At 44.5% G+C, this 17,160-nt stretch overlaps 1 protein-coding gene across 2 annotated transcripts in view; it reads right to left on the reverse strand.

Moving 5' to 3' along the window:
• Positions 1-17,160, reverse strand: part of ZDHHC1 (zDHHC palmitoyltransferase 1) — a 658,528-nt gene that overhangs the window by 267,287 nt on the left and 374,081 nt on the right. For both annotated transcript variants that reach the window (XM_078670152.1, XM_078670151.1), the window contains exon 7: positions 5,338-5,459. In XM_078670152.1, coding sequence (XP_078526278.1) covers positions 5,338-5,459 — 122 coding nt within the window. The remainder of the gene's footprint in view (positions 1-5,337; positions 5,460-17,160) is intronic.

Here is a 17,160-nt window from a genome sequence, read left to right on the forward strand (position 1 = left end):
CGAACATTTGTTCCAGGACCAAACAACACCCGGAAAGAGACGATACAATTTAAGAAAAAGATCCTCTGAAGACAATTAATTCTAACTTTCCTTTTCTTTACATTCTGCTAATACAGACAAGTTTTTCCTTCCCTTATCCATCAAGTTGCAGGGTCGCGGTAGGAGTCTTGAGCTGTGACCTGAATAGTGACTAGGTCAACAGGACTTGCAGTGTCATAGGACGGCTAACAATCACAGCCAAGTGATCTAGGAAGATTATCGTGAGCAACGCTTTTAGAGTAATGGATAGTACAGGGAAAGGAAGTGATGCGAAAATATTGAAGAGAGCTCATTATAAGAAGTTATTATTTGGTCGATGTGGCGTAGCATTGTGTGTTTTAGTAGGTCTGAGTAGTTTATTAGCATGCATTGGATGGCTTATTCATGTTCTACAGTTAATACCTGTTCCTATTTCTGCCCCTTTGACTCCATCTACTACTGTTTCACCCCATAAATTTTACTCACTCCCAGATCACGAGCAAATGAGAAGAATGGAATATCTTAACAATTCGTTCATTCAACTGTTACACCAGCATCAATTGATTGTAAATATTACTGATTGTTGGGTATGTGGCCTCATACCACATAATACACAAAGAGGAATGCCGTATCTAGTTCTCCTTTTTTCATACGAAGGTTCTGCTTGGGCTTATCTGGCCATGTTTTCCAATACATACCAGAATCTACTCAGATATCCTTCTGGTGGATCCTATAATGGTGGAGTGGATTTCAGTCACAGTTCGTTGATAAAGGGCATTGTAACTATGGCAAAGATTGCGGACATCATCAAGATTCCCAAAGATGAAAAGAGAGCGTATGATGGGTGGAATATAACTCGTTATACTCTTAGTCTCACTGACAAGCTTAAACAGCGGAATTCTGCACCTATTTGGGTACTACCCCAGAAAGGTCATTTATGCTTACAAATAAATGGCCAGAATACGAAAACCAAGAAAGAGAGGAGCAACTGTTCCCACACTTATGTCTATACTCCTTCTACTCCCGTACCGTTAGTGGCATCACAAGGTACATATTTTATCTGTTACGATAAAGCTTATACATGGCTTCCCACACACTTTTCGGGAACATGTTATATAGCCTTTCTCCTCCCTCCTACATATACTGCTCCTGCTGATTATCACAAGAAGAGAGTTACTAGAGGAGTAGTAGATTCGGAAGACACAGCAGGGCAAGAAGGAGGGGATTTTCTGAAAGGATTCCTTCCCTTTTGGGGTCCGATGGCCAATAGTAAAAATATCAGACAGTTGGTCCGTGTGGTTGATGCCACAATTAATGTCACTTCTGGAGCATTAAAGAATTTAACTGCTGAGCTTCAGGCGGACCGACTTATGACTTTGCAGAACAGGATGGTGTTAGACATAGTGCTTGCAGACAAAGGAGGAGTTTACAAATTGATTGGGTCTAGTTGCTGTATTTACATTCCTGATAACGCCCCTACGGTATACCAAGCCATCTCTAAGCTACATGTCATCTCTGAATCCATACACCAAGATACTGGAGATTGGTCTGTGATGGGATGGTTTTGGGGACTACTGTCCACTTGGGGATGGAAAGTACTAACTTTCCTTGGAATGATTCTAGCACTCGTCTTTTCTTGCTGTCTCTGTCTTCAGTGTGGTCCAGCTGTTTGTGGACTTTGTGCCACGATCTGTGTTTCTAAACCAGTAACACAACAGACTGAACATATTAAGATGATGGTGCAACAGCATCTTAGTGACCTCATGACCACTGACATCGACTCAGATTGACATGGGTTCCTTTTGCTTTGCCTGAGTATGGCAAAAGGAGGGTCTGAGGTTACGTAGTTTTAGCCTCGCTTTGCTACAGTCTCCATTTTACGTTCAGTCGCCATTTTATGTTGCCTCACTCAGGCAGCACGGCTAACGTAAGGAAAATGGTATTTTCTGCCACTTTCAGCTGCGCGGTTTTTTTCTTGTCGACAAGCAACCTTTGTCCTTGTGTGCAATACTGATGTCAGGGTCCGGCCGAGTTTGTAAAGCCATGTCTAGACTGATTAATCCATGTCTCTACTCCACTGTTTGGGTCCCACCATTCTTCTCTTCCTTATCTTATTTAACTGGCCTTCACTATTCTCTCCGTGTGTTCTCTTGTTACATAGCTCTCCTTTTGAAGCATTCTACACATGTTTTACCACCTGCAAACTGGATTATGGTCACCTGTGTTGATTAACCTGATGGGAGGGGAGCACACGGGGTCTGAAAGGAGGGTGTGTTTTTAGACATCTGATACTTGTTTTCGAACTATTCCTATTCGTTAGTTTTGTGTATTTTGGGAGTTGTCATTGTAAACTTGTGTTGTATAATAGACTGTGCGCCACAGATTGAAGTGGCAGTCTCTTGAGAACCTACCTGTTGGTACTTCTTAGACAACTGTGCTTAGCTGCAGCTAATAAAACTACTTTTCTACGCCTAACGGAGTGTCCAGTGTCTCTGTCGGTCAAGGCAGGTGAACTCGGGGATCTTAGGCGTGCCCTGCGCCGCTTGGCCCGTAAGGCCAGGTTCTCCAAGACCTGCGCTACAGGAGCCCTTGAGCCCTTAAGAAGCGCCTCCTGGCGCTTTCCTGTGATGCAAGATGCGTACGCCACACAGGGAATACTGGGAAGTGAAGTCCGGGAGGCGGGAGCAGCGTGAGGGCAGGTGTGGCGTTGCGGTCCCCTCTGACCGTTTCGAGCAGCAGCAGTGGCAGGTAAGTGAACACAAGAAATTGACAGACCTGCGCTGCAGGAGCCCTTGAGCCCTTAAGAAGCGCCTCCTGGCGCATTCCTGTGATGCAAGATGCGTACGCCACACAGGGAATACTGGGAAGTGAAATCCGGGAGGCGGGAGCAGCTTGAGGGCAGGTGCGGCGTTGCGGTCCCCTCTGATCGTTTCGAGCAGCAGCAGTGGCAGGTAAGTGAACACAAGAAATTGACAAACCTGCGCTGCAGGAGCCCTTGAGCCCTTAAGAAGCACCTCCTGGCGCTTCCCTGTGACGCAAGATGCGTGCGCCACACAAGGAATGCTGGGAAGTGAAATCCGGGAGGCGGGAGCAGCGTGAGGACAGGTGCGGCTTTGCGGTCCTCTCCGACCGTTTCGAGCAGCAGCAGTGGCAGGTAAGTGAACACAAGAAATTGACAGACCCCATTCGAATCATGATCCTAGTGCCTGAAAGATAACTGCACTGTTGACTACCTGTTTAGTTGCAAAATATAGCAATAATAGGTGTTTAGAGGGGTGGCTGGAGCTTGTGGTCCCGGCACCACTGCACCTGCTGCCCTATTGAAATAATGACCATAGTGTTTGCTAGATAACTGCACTTGTGAATGCCTGTTTAATTGAAAAATATAGCAATAATCAGCATTTAGAGAAGTTCTGATAACATTTGGGCCTGGTGCCACTGTATCTGCTGCACCATTCAAATAATTTCCCTGCTGCCTGCAAGATAACTGCATTTGTGACTGCCTGTTTAGTAGTAAAATATACCAATATTTGGGGTTCAGTGGAGTTATGACCACTTTTGGCCCTGAAACCACTGCACCTGCTGCACCATTTAAATCAAGCCTCTTTCAACTGCAAAGTAACTGCAATTATGACTGCCTGTATAGTAGTAAAATATAGCAATTTTAGGTATTTAGAGAAGTCTGACAACTTTTTGACCCCGGTGCCACTGCACCTGCAGCACCATTTAAACCACCCCCCACCCCTTTCCTCTGCAAGGTTACTGTAAATGTGATTGCCTGTATAGTAGTAAAATATAGCAATAGTAGGTGTTTCAACGAAGTCATGAAAAATGTTGGACCCGGTGCCACTGCTTCTGCTGCACCATTCAAATCATGAACATGTTGTCTGCAAGGTAACTGCATTTGTGACTGCCTGTTTAGTAGTAAAGTTTTGCAATAATCTGGGTTTAGTGGGGTCCCTAGAGCTTTTGGCCCAAGTGGCACTGCACCTTATGTACTATTCAAATCAAGTTCCTTTTAACTGCAAGGGAACTGCCAGTTTAGTAGTTAAATGTAGTAATATTATGTGTTTAGAGGAGTTCCGACAACTTTCGGGCTTGGTGCTACTGCACTTGCTGCACCATTCAAATCATGCGCCTGTTGTCTGCAAGGTAACTGCACTTGTGGCTGCCTGTTTTATAGTCAAATATAGCATAGCTCTTGTATATTAACTTTACTTTTAATGTGCAATGTTTATTACAACATTTAGAATTTGATCATAATAACCAAGTAGATTAAGTAGAAAAAAAATCAATCCCTTAATGCCTACAAAGTGCAAAGAAAGGTACTAAGGCATGAATAGGAAATGTCACCAACGTTCTAAGGCTAATGTATCTGCTTAACACTACGAAGTAATACAAATCAAGCCTTCCAGCATACTGTTAGACGCTGTTTGCCTTTTCCGTGGGAAGAGATTGTATCTTGACAGTGAATGGGGCTTAAACAGTGTGAAAAGCTTTAGTAGAAGTGTCAGTAATGTGTGCTGCCAAGGGAAGTTAACAAAAAAAGTTCCAAACAAAAGCGAATGAACACAGTAATTCGGCATTAGGAATTGATAAGATCCTCCTTTTAAGATGTATTAAATACAAGAGCTTTCACAAGCACAGTGCGAGTGATGTGCAGGTGAAACCTAAAACCCACGCAACTGGGCTACATTCCCTTTGAAAGCTACCAGCTCTGTCCGCTTTCAGATCATTAACCCTTTGGGCGCGGCCGCGATTCTGCACCTGTGCGGCACATTCCGATCGCGGGTGCGGTCATGACGGCCGGGAGCCGTCATCAGCGCACAAGCACTTTGTGCCATGACGGCTCCCGGCCATCATCAGCATGGAAGGGGTTAAGGGTGGCACGCAACAAATTACAATGGCCTGGCCCTGAAAGATCTTGCCACCCAGACCCAATTTGTGTGGCAACGGTCATATTCAAGAGTATTTAATTGTTAATTCTCACAACGTTCAATAACCTATAAAAATCATTCACATTATCATAATGACCATGAGAACCTAAATATTAATAATGATAACAATACTAATAGTAATAATAATAATACTTATAGTAATACTACTACTAATAAAAACTAGAATGATAATAAATAATTATACGTATTGGTCTACAATTTGCATAGCATTACAAGTTCAAGTTCAGAAATTTATATAGCGCACTACTCACCCAGAGGGTCTCAAGGCGCTTGGGGGAGGGAGGTGCATTTACTTATCACATCCAAACAAAACATTGGGCAGTGCAGAATAAGGAAGCCCCACAGGGCGCCTGTGCCATACCTGGAAAGGCACAATCCTCGGAGGAATGGAGTCCACAGCGTCTGGGTCCTTCTCACCAGCTTTCGATTCCTGCCGATGACCTTGCCGCATTATGTATTCATAGGTGCTGAGTCTGTTCCATTCTGAAAGGCAAAGGAAGAAGGGACAATCATATTTACAAATTCCTATACTTATCCTATTATCAGAATCATGTCAAAAGAGCAGAGATACCAAAAAGTGTTTTATGTAACAGAGAGAGACGTGGAACACAGTAACAAACATTTGCTCCAATACTTTCTTGCACTGTAGGAGAAATGGACAATTGAAATGCTTTAAATACAGCTCCTGTGAGCAAATGCAGTATTAACATTTATTAGAAAAACAAAAAATTATTTGTAAAGCATCATTAGTAGAACTGTATTCAGTTCTGAAGGGCATATCTCCAGAAGTACATATATACGTTAAGGACAGCTCAAATGCAAGTAACCACAATGTGCCTCATTTCGAGAGGAGGCATAAGAATTATTGCAAGAGGTTGAACGAAAGGCACACGGGCGGTAAGAAATCAGACAGTGCATTTGAGAATTAAAAAATAGAGCGAGCTCCTGGTTCTAACAGGATTTCTATTCAGATCTTAAAATCCACTCCCAAGTGGTAGGCAAGTTTTCTGTCACAGACCTTAAATACTCTTACCTATACCCAATGCCTGAATTTGCCTTTGCTCTTCTCAAAAGTGATGGTAGCCACAACATTACCTACCTACAACAAGCAATGGGAAAGCCATACTGTCTGACTTGTTTTGTGTTTATGGGTTGTACTCCATTCTATTGTATTGCAGCATGTCTATGGCACTTTCCAACCTCTTGTCCGGCCAACAGTGTTTTAGGGACCAGGAAGAAGAGTAATTTCAACTTTGAAAATGCACGGATAAGAGAAGGGTGTTGCGTGTATTGTACAGAGAGTGTGCTAAAGTCCTGATGCAGTGGCATGTGAATCTGTCTTCAGTATATGGTGCAAAGTGAACAAAGTGTGAAGTGTGCAAGCAACAAATGTAGACTGGTCAGGGTTGCGGCCTGAAGGAGTCTCCGATCCCGGTTTTGAGAAATGCCAGACTTTATTGAGCTTCTGAATTCTCAATAGATGTTAATGGGTCTTATTTTCTATGGGAGTGTATCCTTCAACTTGCTTATTTGTACTGAGAAGCACCTACCTACTATGTACATGTTCGTGAATTGGAAAAAGTATCAGGAGTGAAGTCAGATTTCACCAGCTGTTTTTCCTTTGGTTCTACCGAATTGAATTTATGGACCCCCCAAAACCGTTGTCTCATTCCATTATAGAAGTGAAGAACCCCTGAGGCCCATTTGGCACCAGGACAGGTAGGGAAATTAGCGAGTCAGAAGGCATATTCACTTTCAGGCTGGTCACACCCCCAAGGTTGGCTACCTGAAGTGAACAACGAAGGAATGATTTCAACTTCTTGTTTTTGGTGAAACTAGGAACCTTGGGTCAGGTTTATGTCCACTCCTAAAGGGAAGTGGTCATATAGGGGGTGTAGTCACCCCCGGAGAAAGTAGCCCATTGGCTATTACCTTACACTCCCCTTAACAACCCTAAATTCAGTATTTAGGAGTCCCTCTGACACCAGGAAGTCGGATTCGTCTACTGGGAAAAGAAGGACAAAGAAGAGCCGAAAATGCTATACCTGTGGACCAGCTCTGGAATTGGCACCAAACCCTACCTGCCGCTGTCCCGACAATTGCAAGGACCCGACTCGTCCAACCAGTCATTATCTCCTTGAAGTGGAGGAGCCACTTCCCTGCAGTCTGCAGGCACTGATAGCATCTGCCCAGTTCACCGTTCTGCTGACCACTGGGTCCACTGAGGAAGAAGCACCCAAGGAAAAGGACTTCATGGCTCCCAGAGGTCAGCACTGTCTTCCCAGCGAGTTTCAAACCGCTAGATACTCCAGGAACCCTCTAGCACCAATACCTTGGGTGCCAGAGCCCTTGCAGGACCAAAGGCTTGTGAGTGTCCAGTCCAGACACCAACCCTGCCAAGACTGACCTACCGATGAAGAACGTCAGCATCTTGCAGGCAAGCACCGAGTGTGGCCCTGCTGTCCTGTTTCCCCCCATCACCAGGTCAACCCCAAGAAGTGAGAGCCTCAAACTGCAAGTGACCCACTGGACAGAGTACAAGCCAACTGATGCTCCAGAGACCCTGAAGAGCTGAGTCCCCCTTTGGATTCTGTCAGACCTGTCCCCAAGTCCCCACTTAAATCCTTTTTCTTGTTGCAGGTTTTTCAATTGACTTTACTGTGTAGTGCTCAAGGCTACCATTGTGATCAGCATCTCTGCACCTGTACACACTAGGGCAGGTAAAACCAAACTGCTGGTGGTTCTATGCACCTAGGCCCCTAACCACCTTAAGTCCAAGAGGTCAACCCTAACAAACGTTTGCAAGTATACCTATGCAATGTATGTTTCTCCCATAGTGTAACATTACCGCGTTGAGGCTCATGCCTCAAATGACAGCTTTTACTATTCTACTTTTTTCTGTATAAATTATAACTCCAAAAGTACTTACCTGATTCCGATGATCTAGGTATCTAAATTAATATTTACAAGTAGAAGGGAGGACACCTGCAGTGGAGAAACCTCAAAACAAACTAGAATTGACATGCTTGGCGGAGTGGAAATGTAAGAAGTAGATCTGAGTGAATAGAACCCAGGGTGGAAGGTCGGAACACTGATTTCCAAATTGAGGAGGCTGTGCACCAATTAAATATGGGTAATAGTTCACGGACATTACATATTCCAAAAGGAACTGATCTAATCCCTAATGCAGATATTTTAAAGCTCCCTCCAGCTGCATGTCCATATGTTTTAATTTTAGCCGGAGTCCCCACCCTGAAAAGAGAACAAAATGAATCTTGGCATTACCTCAGAAATAAAACTGTTGATTGGTTAACCAAGTTAAAAAAATTCAATCCTCGAAAAATGAATGACATCTTAATGGTTCGCAGGGTTGGGTGTGTAGGTGATTCCCCCAAGAACATACAAGGGGATTGCATGGTTATAAATTTCAGGCGTCACTACATGGTTCATAATTTGTTAAGAATACACGAGGAAATCTCTAATCAAAGTACTCGCATCTATGCCTTACCCCTGGGTTACTTCTACCGGCCACCTATTGAAAAATTTGAGTCTGACAGTATTACTCCCTTACCCACCTTGAATAGATACCAGGCATTGTGATCTTTAGAGGCTGTTGATTGACTACCAACCACAGCACACACAGTGGAAGTAACATCAGTAACATTGGAAATCACGACATTAGGGAATCAGGATACTGCCTCTATTACAGCGGGATGATCTACCTCAAGGTATTTAAATAAACAGGAAGGGATCATAGGAGAGTCACAAGAGCAAAAGATGGAGGAAGAGGGTAGAACTGCATCTACAACTCGGTCCGTATTATCGAAGCCTCCAGATGCGGTTACAATAATTAGTGATACTCATATTACAAGTTGTAATTTGTCAGTTGTGCCCAAGGTAGTCACCAAAGCCAATAATAGTTCAAAGCTAAATCTCATTTCATGGAATATAGCAGGACTTAAAACCTTATAGATCCGGATTGGCATGGGTACATAGAACAGAGTGACATCTGCCTCCTACAAGAGACTTGGGAACTAGAAACCCCGCACAGAGTAGGTTATAAGACATTTAACCTGGATGCGACTCCATCTGTAAGAGGGAGGCCCTCAGGGGATCTAGTAATATGGACAAAAGTAAACGTCGCAGTTGGAATCACCCAACTTTGTATAAACTCAAAAGATATAGTAGGTGTAAAAATTACAACTAAGGATAGAAGAGTATTTCATTTATTTAATGTTTATAATAGACCTGGTCCAGCCTCAAAAGAGTCCACGATAATAGAACATTTGGACTCTATTTTAAATTCATTAAGCTCAAAAGCAGGCATAATAATAGGTGGGGACTTAAACTGTAATTTCTAACCAGTCGTAGGACTCTGTAATATTTTTGAAGATGAAGATATGCTAACAATATTCCATCACTAGATAGCACTAGCACAGTACCGTGCACTGTGGCAATAGTTGAAATTATGAAATTGGTGGTCGGACATGGACTAAGAGCATGCCTTCCATCGGATATGCCAAAAGCACATACATTTTGCAGGGGCTAATCATGCAGCAAAATAGATTAAATATTGGTATCATTTTATATCTGGCCCTATGTAATTGATTTAAAAGTGGTCCCGAGAATAGAGAGTGAACACCGTCCCCTTCAATTGTTAGTCTCTGACCGGCTTCTTCCAATTTGCTTGCAGTTTATCGAGAGCTTGGATATGATGCCTGATGACCTTGTTGTAAGTAATAATTGTCGCTCCATAAAATGGGCCCATATAATAGAAAATAATTATATACTGGCAAACATTTACAATACATTTGCCGATATTTTTGGTCCCCATATAGATCTATTATTAGGAAAAGATAAATTCCTAAAACTACATGATGATATATTGTCAGCATTGGCTGTGACAGTGACTAAAATGTCAAAAAGGGTGAATGGAGAAGGAAAAGCGTCCAGTAGTAAAGTAAACTCTTGGTATGACAAAGGCTGTCGCAAGGTCAAGACAGAATTAACAACATAAAAAAAAAAAAATGGGAATACATCCATCGTAAAGGAGATTAGGTTTAAATATAGGAAAACCATGGAGAAGGCTAAAAAAATATGGGACGATGAAAACTGGTCTGATTTGCTTAATGCAGCTAAAAACAAGGACCAATTGGGCTTTTGGAAGATTGTAGCCAAAGGGAGTAAAACAGGGAAAGAAGTCAAAGATATTTACCTTGACTCAGCCACCTGGGTTATGTTATGTTATGTTATGTTATTGGGTTTTTGTAAAGCGCCTGAATCACCCGGGGGCATCTCCGCGCTGCCTAGTCCTTTTTTTTTCCTGAAAGCGAGAGTTAAGGGTACCAAGGTGGATCAGCCATAGAGGAAGGCTTTAAGATGTTTCCTGAAAGTCAAGTATGAGGGAGACTTTCGCAGCTCTTCGGGCAGGGAGTTCCAATATTTGGGGCCTACATACGAGAAGGCTTTACCTCCCAGGCGATTACGGTAGATTCGTGGGATCACTAGTAGGGCTTTACTATTTGACCTCAGGTTGCAGGCTGATGTCCACCTGCAGATTTTGACTTGTAGATATTTTGGGCCAGTTCCCCTCATGGCTTTAAAGACCAGGCAGCAGGTCTTAAAAAAAGCTCTTTTCTTTACCGGCAAACAGTGTAGTTCTTTGAGTAAGGGGAGTGAAGGGGTACCCGGTGGACGATTCAGGACCATCCTTGCTGACGTATTTTGAATCACTTGGAGCTTTGCGAGCTGTGTAGTTCCTACTTCAGCCAGCAGTGCATTCCCATAGTCAATCCTACTGATTACCAGGGCTTACACCACTGTTCTACGATGGCTCAGGGGTAAGTATGGAATGATTTTCCGCAGCAGTCGTAGGTTGTAGTAGCATGAGCTTACAATGTTACTCACATTTTTCTTCATGGACAGGTCCTCGTCAAGCTGTATGCCTAAACTTTTCACAGAGTTTGAAGGGACTGGAGCGGCCCCCAATTCGGCTGGCCACCAGTCCTCTAGCAAAATTTCCTGTCTTTTTCCAAGAAACATCAGCTCCGTTTTCTCCGCATTTAGTTGGAGACAGGACTCAGCCATCCAGCTAGCGATAGCCAGCATTCCTTGGGCAAAGCGCGTTCTTTCCTCTTCCAGATTTTTCCCGATTGGGAAAATCAGTTGAGTGTCGTCTGCATATGAGACGACCTCAAACCCATAATGCCACACTATTCTCGCTAATGGGGCCATATATATATTGAAGAGGGTCGGACTTAAACAAGAGCCCTGTGGGACCCCTCTCTCCAATAGGTATTTTGATGATTTAAAAGGACCCATGATGACCTGTGGCTTCCTATCCGACAGTAAGTGGACCAACCACTTCAGTGCCAGGTCCCTGATCCCGCAGTCCTGGAGCCTCTCCACCAGCAGTCGATGGGACACCGTATCGAATGCTGCGGAGAGGTCCAGTAGAATGAGCATCACCGATCTCCCTTCATCCAGTGTACGCCTGATGGAATCCGTGACAGCCAGAATAGCTGTCTCTGTGCTAAAGCCCGGCCGGAAGCCGGACTGCGATTTGTCCAGAATGTTGTTGGACTCCAGATACTGGCTCACTTGGCTGTTAATGTGAGCCTCCAGTATCTTTGCCAGCAAAGGGAGTAGTGATATGGGTCTGTAATTACTTAATTCTGCTGGATCGGCTGAGGGTTTTTTGAGGATTGCGCGTACGCGGGCCTCCTTCCATGTCATGGGAATGTAGCCGCTGACCATTGAGGAGTTCAGAATCTCCTGAATGTGCGGCGCACAACTGAACGCAATCATGGCCATGACATAAGGCGGACAGACGTCACTCGGGGAACCGGATTTAGCCAATTGCAGGTGTCGGATGACTTCCTGCCGTGAAATGGGCTCAAACTGGTTGAGACCCATGGCTGGCTTGCCGTTGGAGGTACCCGGTATGGCCGCGCGAGGGGGGATCATTTTACAAGGTTGTATGCGGTACCAGATAGTGGCATGGCTGTACTAAATGATGATCTAATATTGGATACAAATGATGACAAACTAGTGTTTGACTTAGATGAAACAATAATGGCGATTAGAGCAGTAAAATCGGGGAAAGCACCAGGACCCGACAAAATCCCAGGTGATCTATTGAAACACGACACCAGAGTCTGGGGACCCTACATTAATCATCTATGCAACTCCATAGCCCCAGGTGCAGCAATACCAGAAACCTGGAAAGGGGCAGACATTTTTACAATTTTTAAAAAGAGAAACCGTTATGACCGACCTGGTGAATTACCGCCCTATTAGTTTAATAGATATTTTACAAAAGAATTTGCAAGGCACATTTTAAATCGTATAAATATATGGTTGGAGGAGAACACTGTACTTTCTAAATATCAAGCAGGTTTTAGACCTAAAGTTAGTACAATAGATCAAGTTTTTAGATTTTGTTGTTTGTGTTGGAAATATGTAAATCTAAGAAAGGGGCATCTTTATGTCGCATTAGTAGATTTAAAGGCGGCATTCATCCTTATCCCTCGGGCTTTATTGTGGAATACATTGATACGCCAAGGGTTGCCATCAAACCTACTTCAACAAATAATTAGGCTGCATGAAAATAACTATGCCAAGGTTAGATGGGGTCCAAGGGGCAAACTGACATAACCAATCCCCATAAAAAGGGGTGTTCGCCAAGGTTGCGTATTGGCACCAATCTTATTCTCATTGTACGTCAATGACATTCAAACATTTTTAAATGGCTGTAAAAACAACGCTCCAAAATGAAAGTGCGAATTTGTGCCAGCATTGTTATTCCCTGACGACACAATACTAATATCGCAAAAACACCTAAGGGATTACAATGTTTAATAGAGTTATTCCACACATATTGCAAAAGTAAAAGTCTAGAAATAAACATTAGTAAGACCAAATATATGGCCATAAATCCCCATAAAACTTTTCAGGCAAACATAAATTTGAATGGGCAAAAGTTGGAGTGCGTACAGAGTTTTAGCTATTTTGGCATTTCTTTAGATACTAAATTATCACAGAAGACCCAATTAGAAAAAAGCAAGATAACCCTGACACAAAATATGTTACCTATTATGAAAAGGCATGGGAACAGTTTTTCTAAGGCAGTCTCTCCAGCCTTGGAGGTGTTCAAATATGAAACCCAATTAGCAGCACTATATGGGGCTGAAATATGGGGACTCTTCTGTAAAAAGAATTTTGAGGTGGGGGAAAATACATATAGAGCAGTTTTAAGTCTTCCTGTTCGCACACCACTAATACCAATCACTTTGGACTTGAATATACAACGGACTGATCATTATGCAATCTTAAAACCGCTTACATTATGGGTGAGATTATGGTCAACGCCAGAGTTATTAGATTATAAGGCTGGAATTGAGGAAATTATGGAACTGGATCAGAATAGAAGTAACAAATGGCTTAGACACGTCTGTTTGTGGTTGAGAAAGATTGGTCTGTCACAGTTTTGGGACGATCCTTCTTCATTGTCTCAAGCTTCAAAAAAATTGCTAAAATCCACTTTTTTGGCCTATATTGAAAGTGTGGTTCAAGATACAGCAAGCGGGGCGTTAACTACAAGGTTCCTTTTGTTTATGGATAAGGCGAATTTCGAGCCATTTTTAGACGAGGTACGCACTGCGCTTGCCAAAACGTTATACATGAAATTTAGATATGGCGTAATGATCACTAACACAATTGTAATGAAATGGGCCAGTAAACAAAATGATAATTTGGCTGATTTATGTACTTTATGTTCAGATGCAGTCAAGGAAAATGACCTGCACGTTCTTTTCTTCTGCCCTGCATATTTGCAGGCCAGGAAAAATGGATTAAGCCGATTTGCCAAAATCTAGGAATAAGATCATGTAAAGAGGCGGAAAGAATCCTAAAAACCGAAACTGCACAAATTATTGTTTTTGGTGTCAGTAGATTCTTGTTAGCAGTTAATTTTGTAAGAGCCAAAGCAGGACTAAAACTATAGTGTTTGCCTGTTAGTCTTGACACTTTTAAATCAAGTTACTGTAAATAATAAAAAGACATGGAGAATTGTGTTTTACTATGTATTAGTATGTATGAACTCATTTATTAATTGGCAAACTCATTTCTAACGACAATATCAGAGTGCATTTTGATGGATGAAATTAAGACCAAACTATGAGTTCGCCTCTTTTTAATCGTTGATTCCTTTTTAATATATTTATATTTATAATTATGTTTTAACAAAAGGGTGCAAGGGTTATGTAGACCCCTTTCAATCAATCAATCAATCATGCCATTTGTATAGCGCACTACTCACCCGGGAGGGTCTCAAGGCGCTTGGGGGGAGGGGTATGCTACTGCTCGAACAGCCAGGTCTTGAGTTGTTTCCTGAAGGCGAGATGGTCCTGGGTCAGCCGAAGGTGGATGGGGAGGGAGTTCCAAGTCTTGGCAGCCAGGTAAGAGAAGGATCTTCCTCCAGCGGTGGCTCTTCGGATGCGTGGTACGGCTGCGAGGGTGAGGCTGGTGGACCGTAGCTGGCGGGTGGGCGTGTAGAAGGTCAGGCGGTCGTTGAGGTACTTGGGGCCCAGGTCGTGGAGAGACTTGTGTGCGTGGGTGAGGAGCCGGAACGTGATCCTCTTGTCGACGGGGAGCCAGTGCAGGTTCCTCGGGAGGCTGGAGATGTGGCTGCGTCGGGGGACATCCAGGATGAGTCGGGCGGAGGCGTTCTGGATGCGCTGGAGTCTTTTCTGTAGCTTGGCTGTGGTTCCGGCGTAGAGGGCGTTTCCGTAGTCCAGTCGGCTGGTGACGAGTGCCTGGGTGACAGTCTTCCTGGTCTAGGTCGGGATCCAGCGGAAGATCTTGCGAAGCATACGCAGGGTGTTGAAGCACAATGAGGAGACGGCGTTGACTTGTCTAGTCATCGAGAGGGAGGGGTCCAGGATGAAGCCCAGGTTGCGTGCGTGGTCGGTTGGCTTGGGTGCGGTGCCCAGGGCTGGGGGCCACCAGGAGTCGTCCCAGGCGGAGGGCGAAGATCCCAGGATGAGGACTTCCGTCTTGTCCGAGTTCAGTTTCAGGCGGCTGTCCTTCATCCACTCGGCGACGTCTTTCATCCCTTCGTTTAGGCAGGTTCTGGCGGTGTCGGGGTCTCTGGTGAGGGAGAGGATCAGCTGGGTGTCGTCGGCGTAAGAGATGATTTTGAGGTTGTGCTGGCGTGCGATGGCTGCGAGAGGTTTCAGGTAGATGTTGAAGAGGGTGGGGCTGAGTGAAGATCCTTGCGGGACGCCGCAGATGACTTCGGTGGCCTCGGAGCGAAACGGGGGGAGGCGGACTCTTTGTGTTCTTCCGGTGAGGAACGAGATGATCCACTCCAGTGCCTTCTCTTGGATACCGATGTTGCTGAGGCGCTGGACTAGGGTGCGGTGGCAGACCGTGTCGAACGCAGAGGAAAGGTCCAGGAGGATGAGGGCCACTGTTTCCCCCTTGTTGAGCAGGGTCCGGATGTCGTCGGTGGCTGCGATGAGGGCGGTCTCGGTGCTGTGGTTGGCTCTGAAGCCAGACTGCGAGGGGTCGAGGGATCCGTTCGTCTCGAGGAAGGCGGTCAGCTGTCTGTTGACGATCTTCTCGATGACTTTAGCAGGAAAAGGGAGGAGCGAGATGGGGCGGAAGTTTTTGAGATCGGTGGGGTCCGCTGTAGGTTTCTTCAGGAGGGCGCTGATCTCGGCGTGCTTCCAGCTCTCCGGGAAGGTGGCGGTGTTGAAGGAGGCGTTAGTTGGGGTGCGATGGTGGAGTCGGCCTTGTTGAAGACGTGGTGTGGGCAGGGGTCGGTCGGTGATCCGGAGTGGATGGTGTTCATCGTGCGGGCTGTGTCTTCGGTGGTCACCGTGGTCCAGGTGCGAAGGGTGGCGGTGGGGGGCGTTGGTTCGACGGTTGGGTGCGTGGGTGGGGCGCCGTACTTTTCTTATGGATAATTGCTACGCAGGTTATTAATAAATTATTCATATTTGTATTAAAAATTGCATGTGTTTTTATGTATCTTTTATGGTTTAAAGGAACCGAAATAAAGATTTTTGAATTATGAAATATGAAAATAATATAAATATCCATGTTATTTTTCTAAATTGGTCTAGAATTTCTTCTCGAGTGTGTCTCTCATTTATTGACAGTGTGTGTACAACTAATGCTCAACACTCCCCTCTGACAAGCCTACAGCAGCTCGACCACACTACCACAAACAGAGCACTTTGATATTGTTAAAACAAGCCTCTCTTTACCAATAAGGATCGCCTAGACTTTCTGCACAATGTACCTCATTTTGGTACACAATATAGAAAGCCAGCTTCCTACACTGGTGGTTCAGCAGTGGGATACGAGACTTTGCATTTGCTGTTACCACTCTGTAAGTAGGTGATACCATAACGGAATCCACAATTGACATTTGTACACATTTTCTAATCTGCACTGCTAGGGCCTTCTGTCAAATCCCCCAGTCCTCTGTATTACAAACTTAGAAAGTATACTAGACAGTTAGGTCTTAAAAAGTATTTTTGAATTTTTGTTGAATTTCTTTAAAAGGTCCCAACTGCACTAAAAATGTCCTGCACAGAGGAGATAGTCCAGGAATTCAACCTGAACACTTATATGGTCTTGGGAGTTGATTACAAAGTTGTTCGGAAAGAGTCTGAATCGGTTTTGGGAACCAGTCTCTCCGGAAAGCTTTCCGAACAATCTATTACGATTTTCGGAAAGCGTTTGGACTTTCTGAGTAGGTTCTGAATGGCATGCGGAGGAACCGAGTCATTCGAGGCCGATTCGTACAGCTCACCGGTCCGCGCTGCCAACTGAGCGATACAGATGTCAGATTCTGACAGCCTTTCCGAATATGTTGTTCTGACAGGGATTGGATGTCGGAATCTGACTTTGGGGGCCCATAGAAGGCCCACCCGTCATACTGAGCCTTCCGAATGGGACCCCTCTGTGCAACCATGCACAATGTGGCAGGCACCATGGGGTGCCCTCCACAGGGTGCACGGTTTTCCTCAGCCACCCCTTCCTTCAATGGAAGCCTGTGTATTCGGTCGGAACACAGGCTCCCATTGAAGTCAATGGAAGTCTGACCGAATCGTATTTGGAACAATTGTAATCTGTTGCTCGGACTCCCCGAATCTGATTCAGTCGGAAACCA

The sequence above is a fragment of the Lissotriton helveticus genome, chromosome 12 (genome assembly GCF_964261635.1).
Source record: "Lissotriton helveticus chromosome 12, aLisHel1.1, whole genome shotgun sequence".
Taxonomy (NCBI): Eukaryota; Metazoa; Chordata; class Amphibia; order Caudata; family Salamandridae; genus Lissotriton; species Lissotriton helveticus.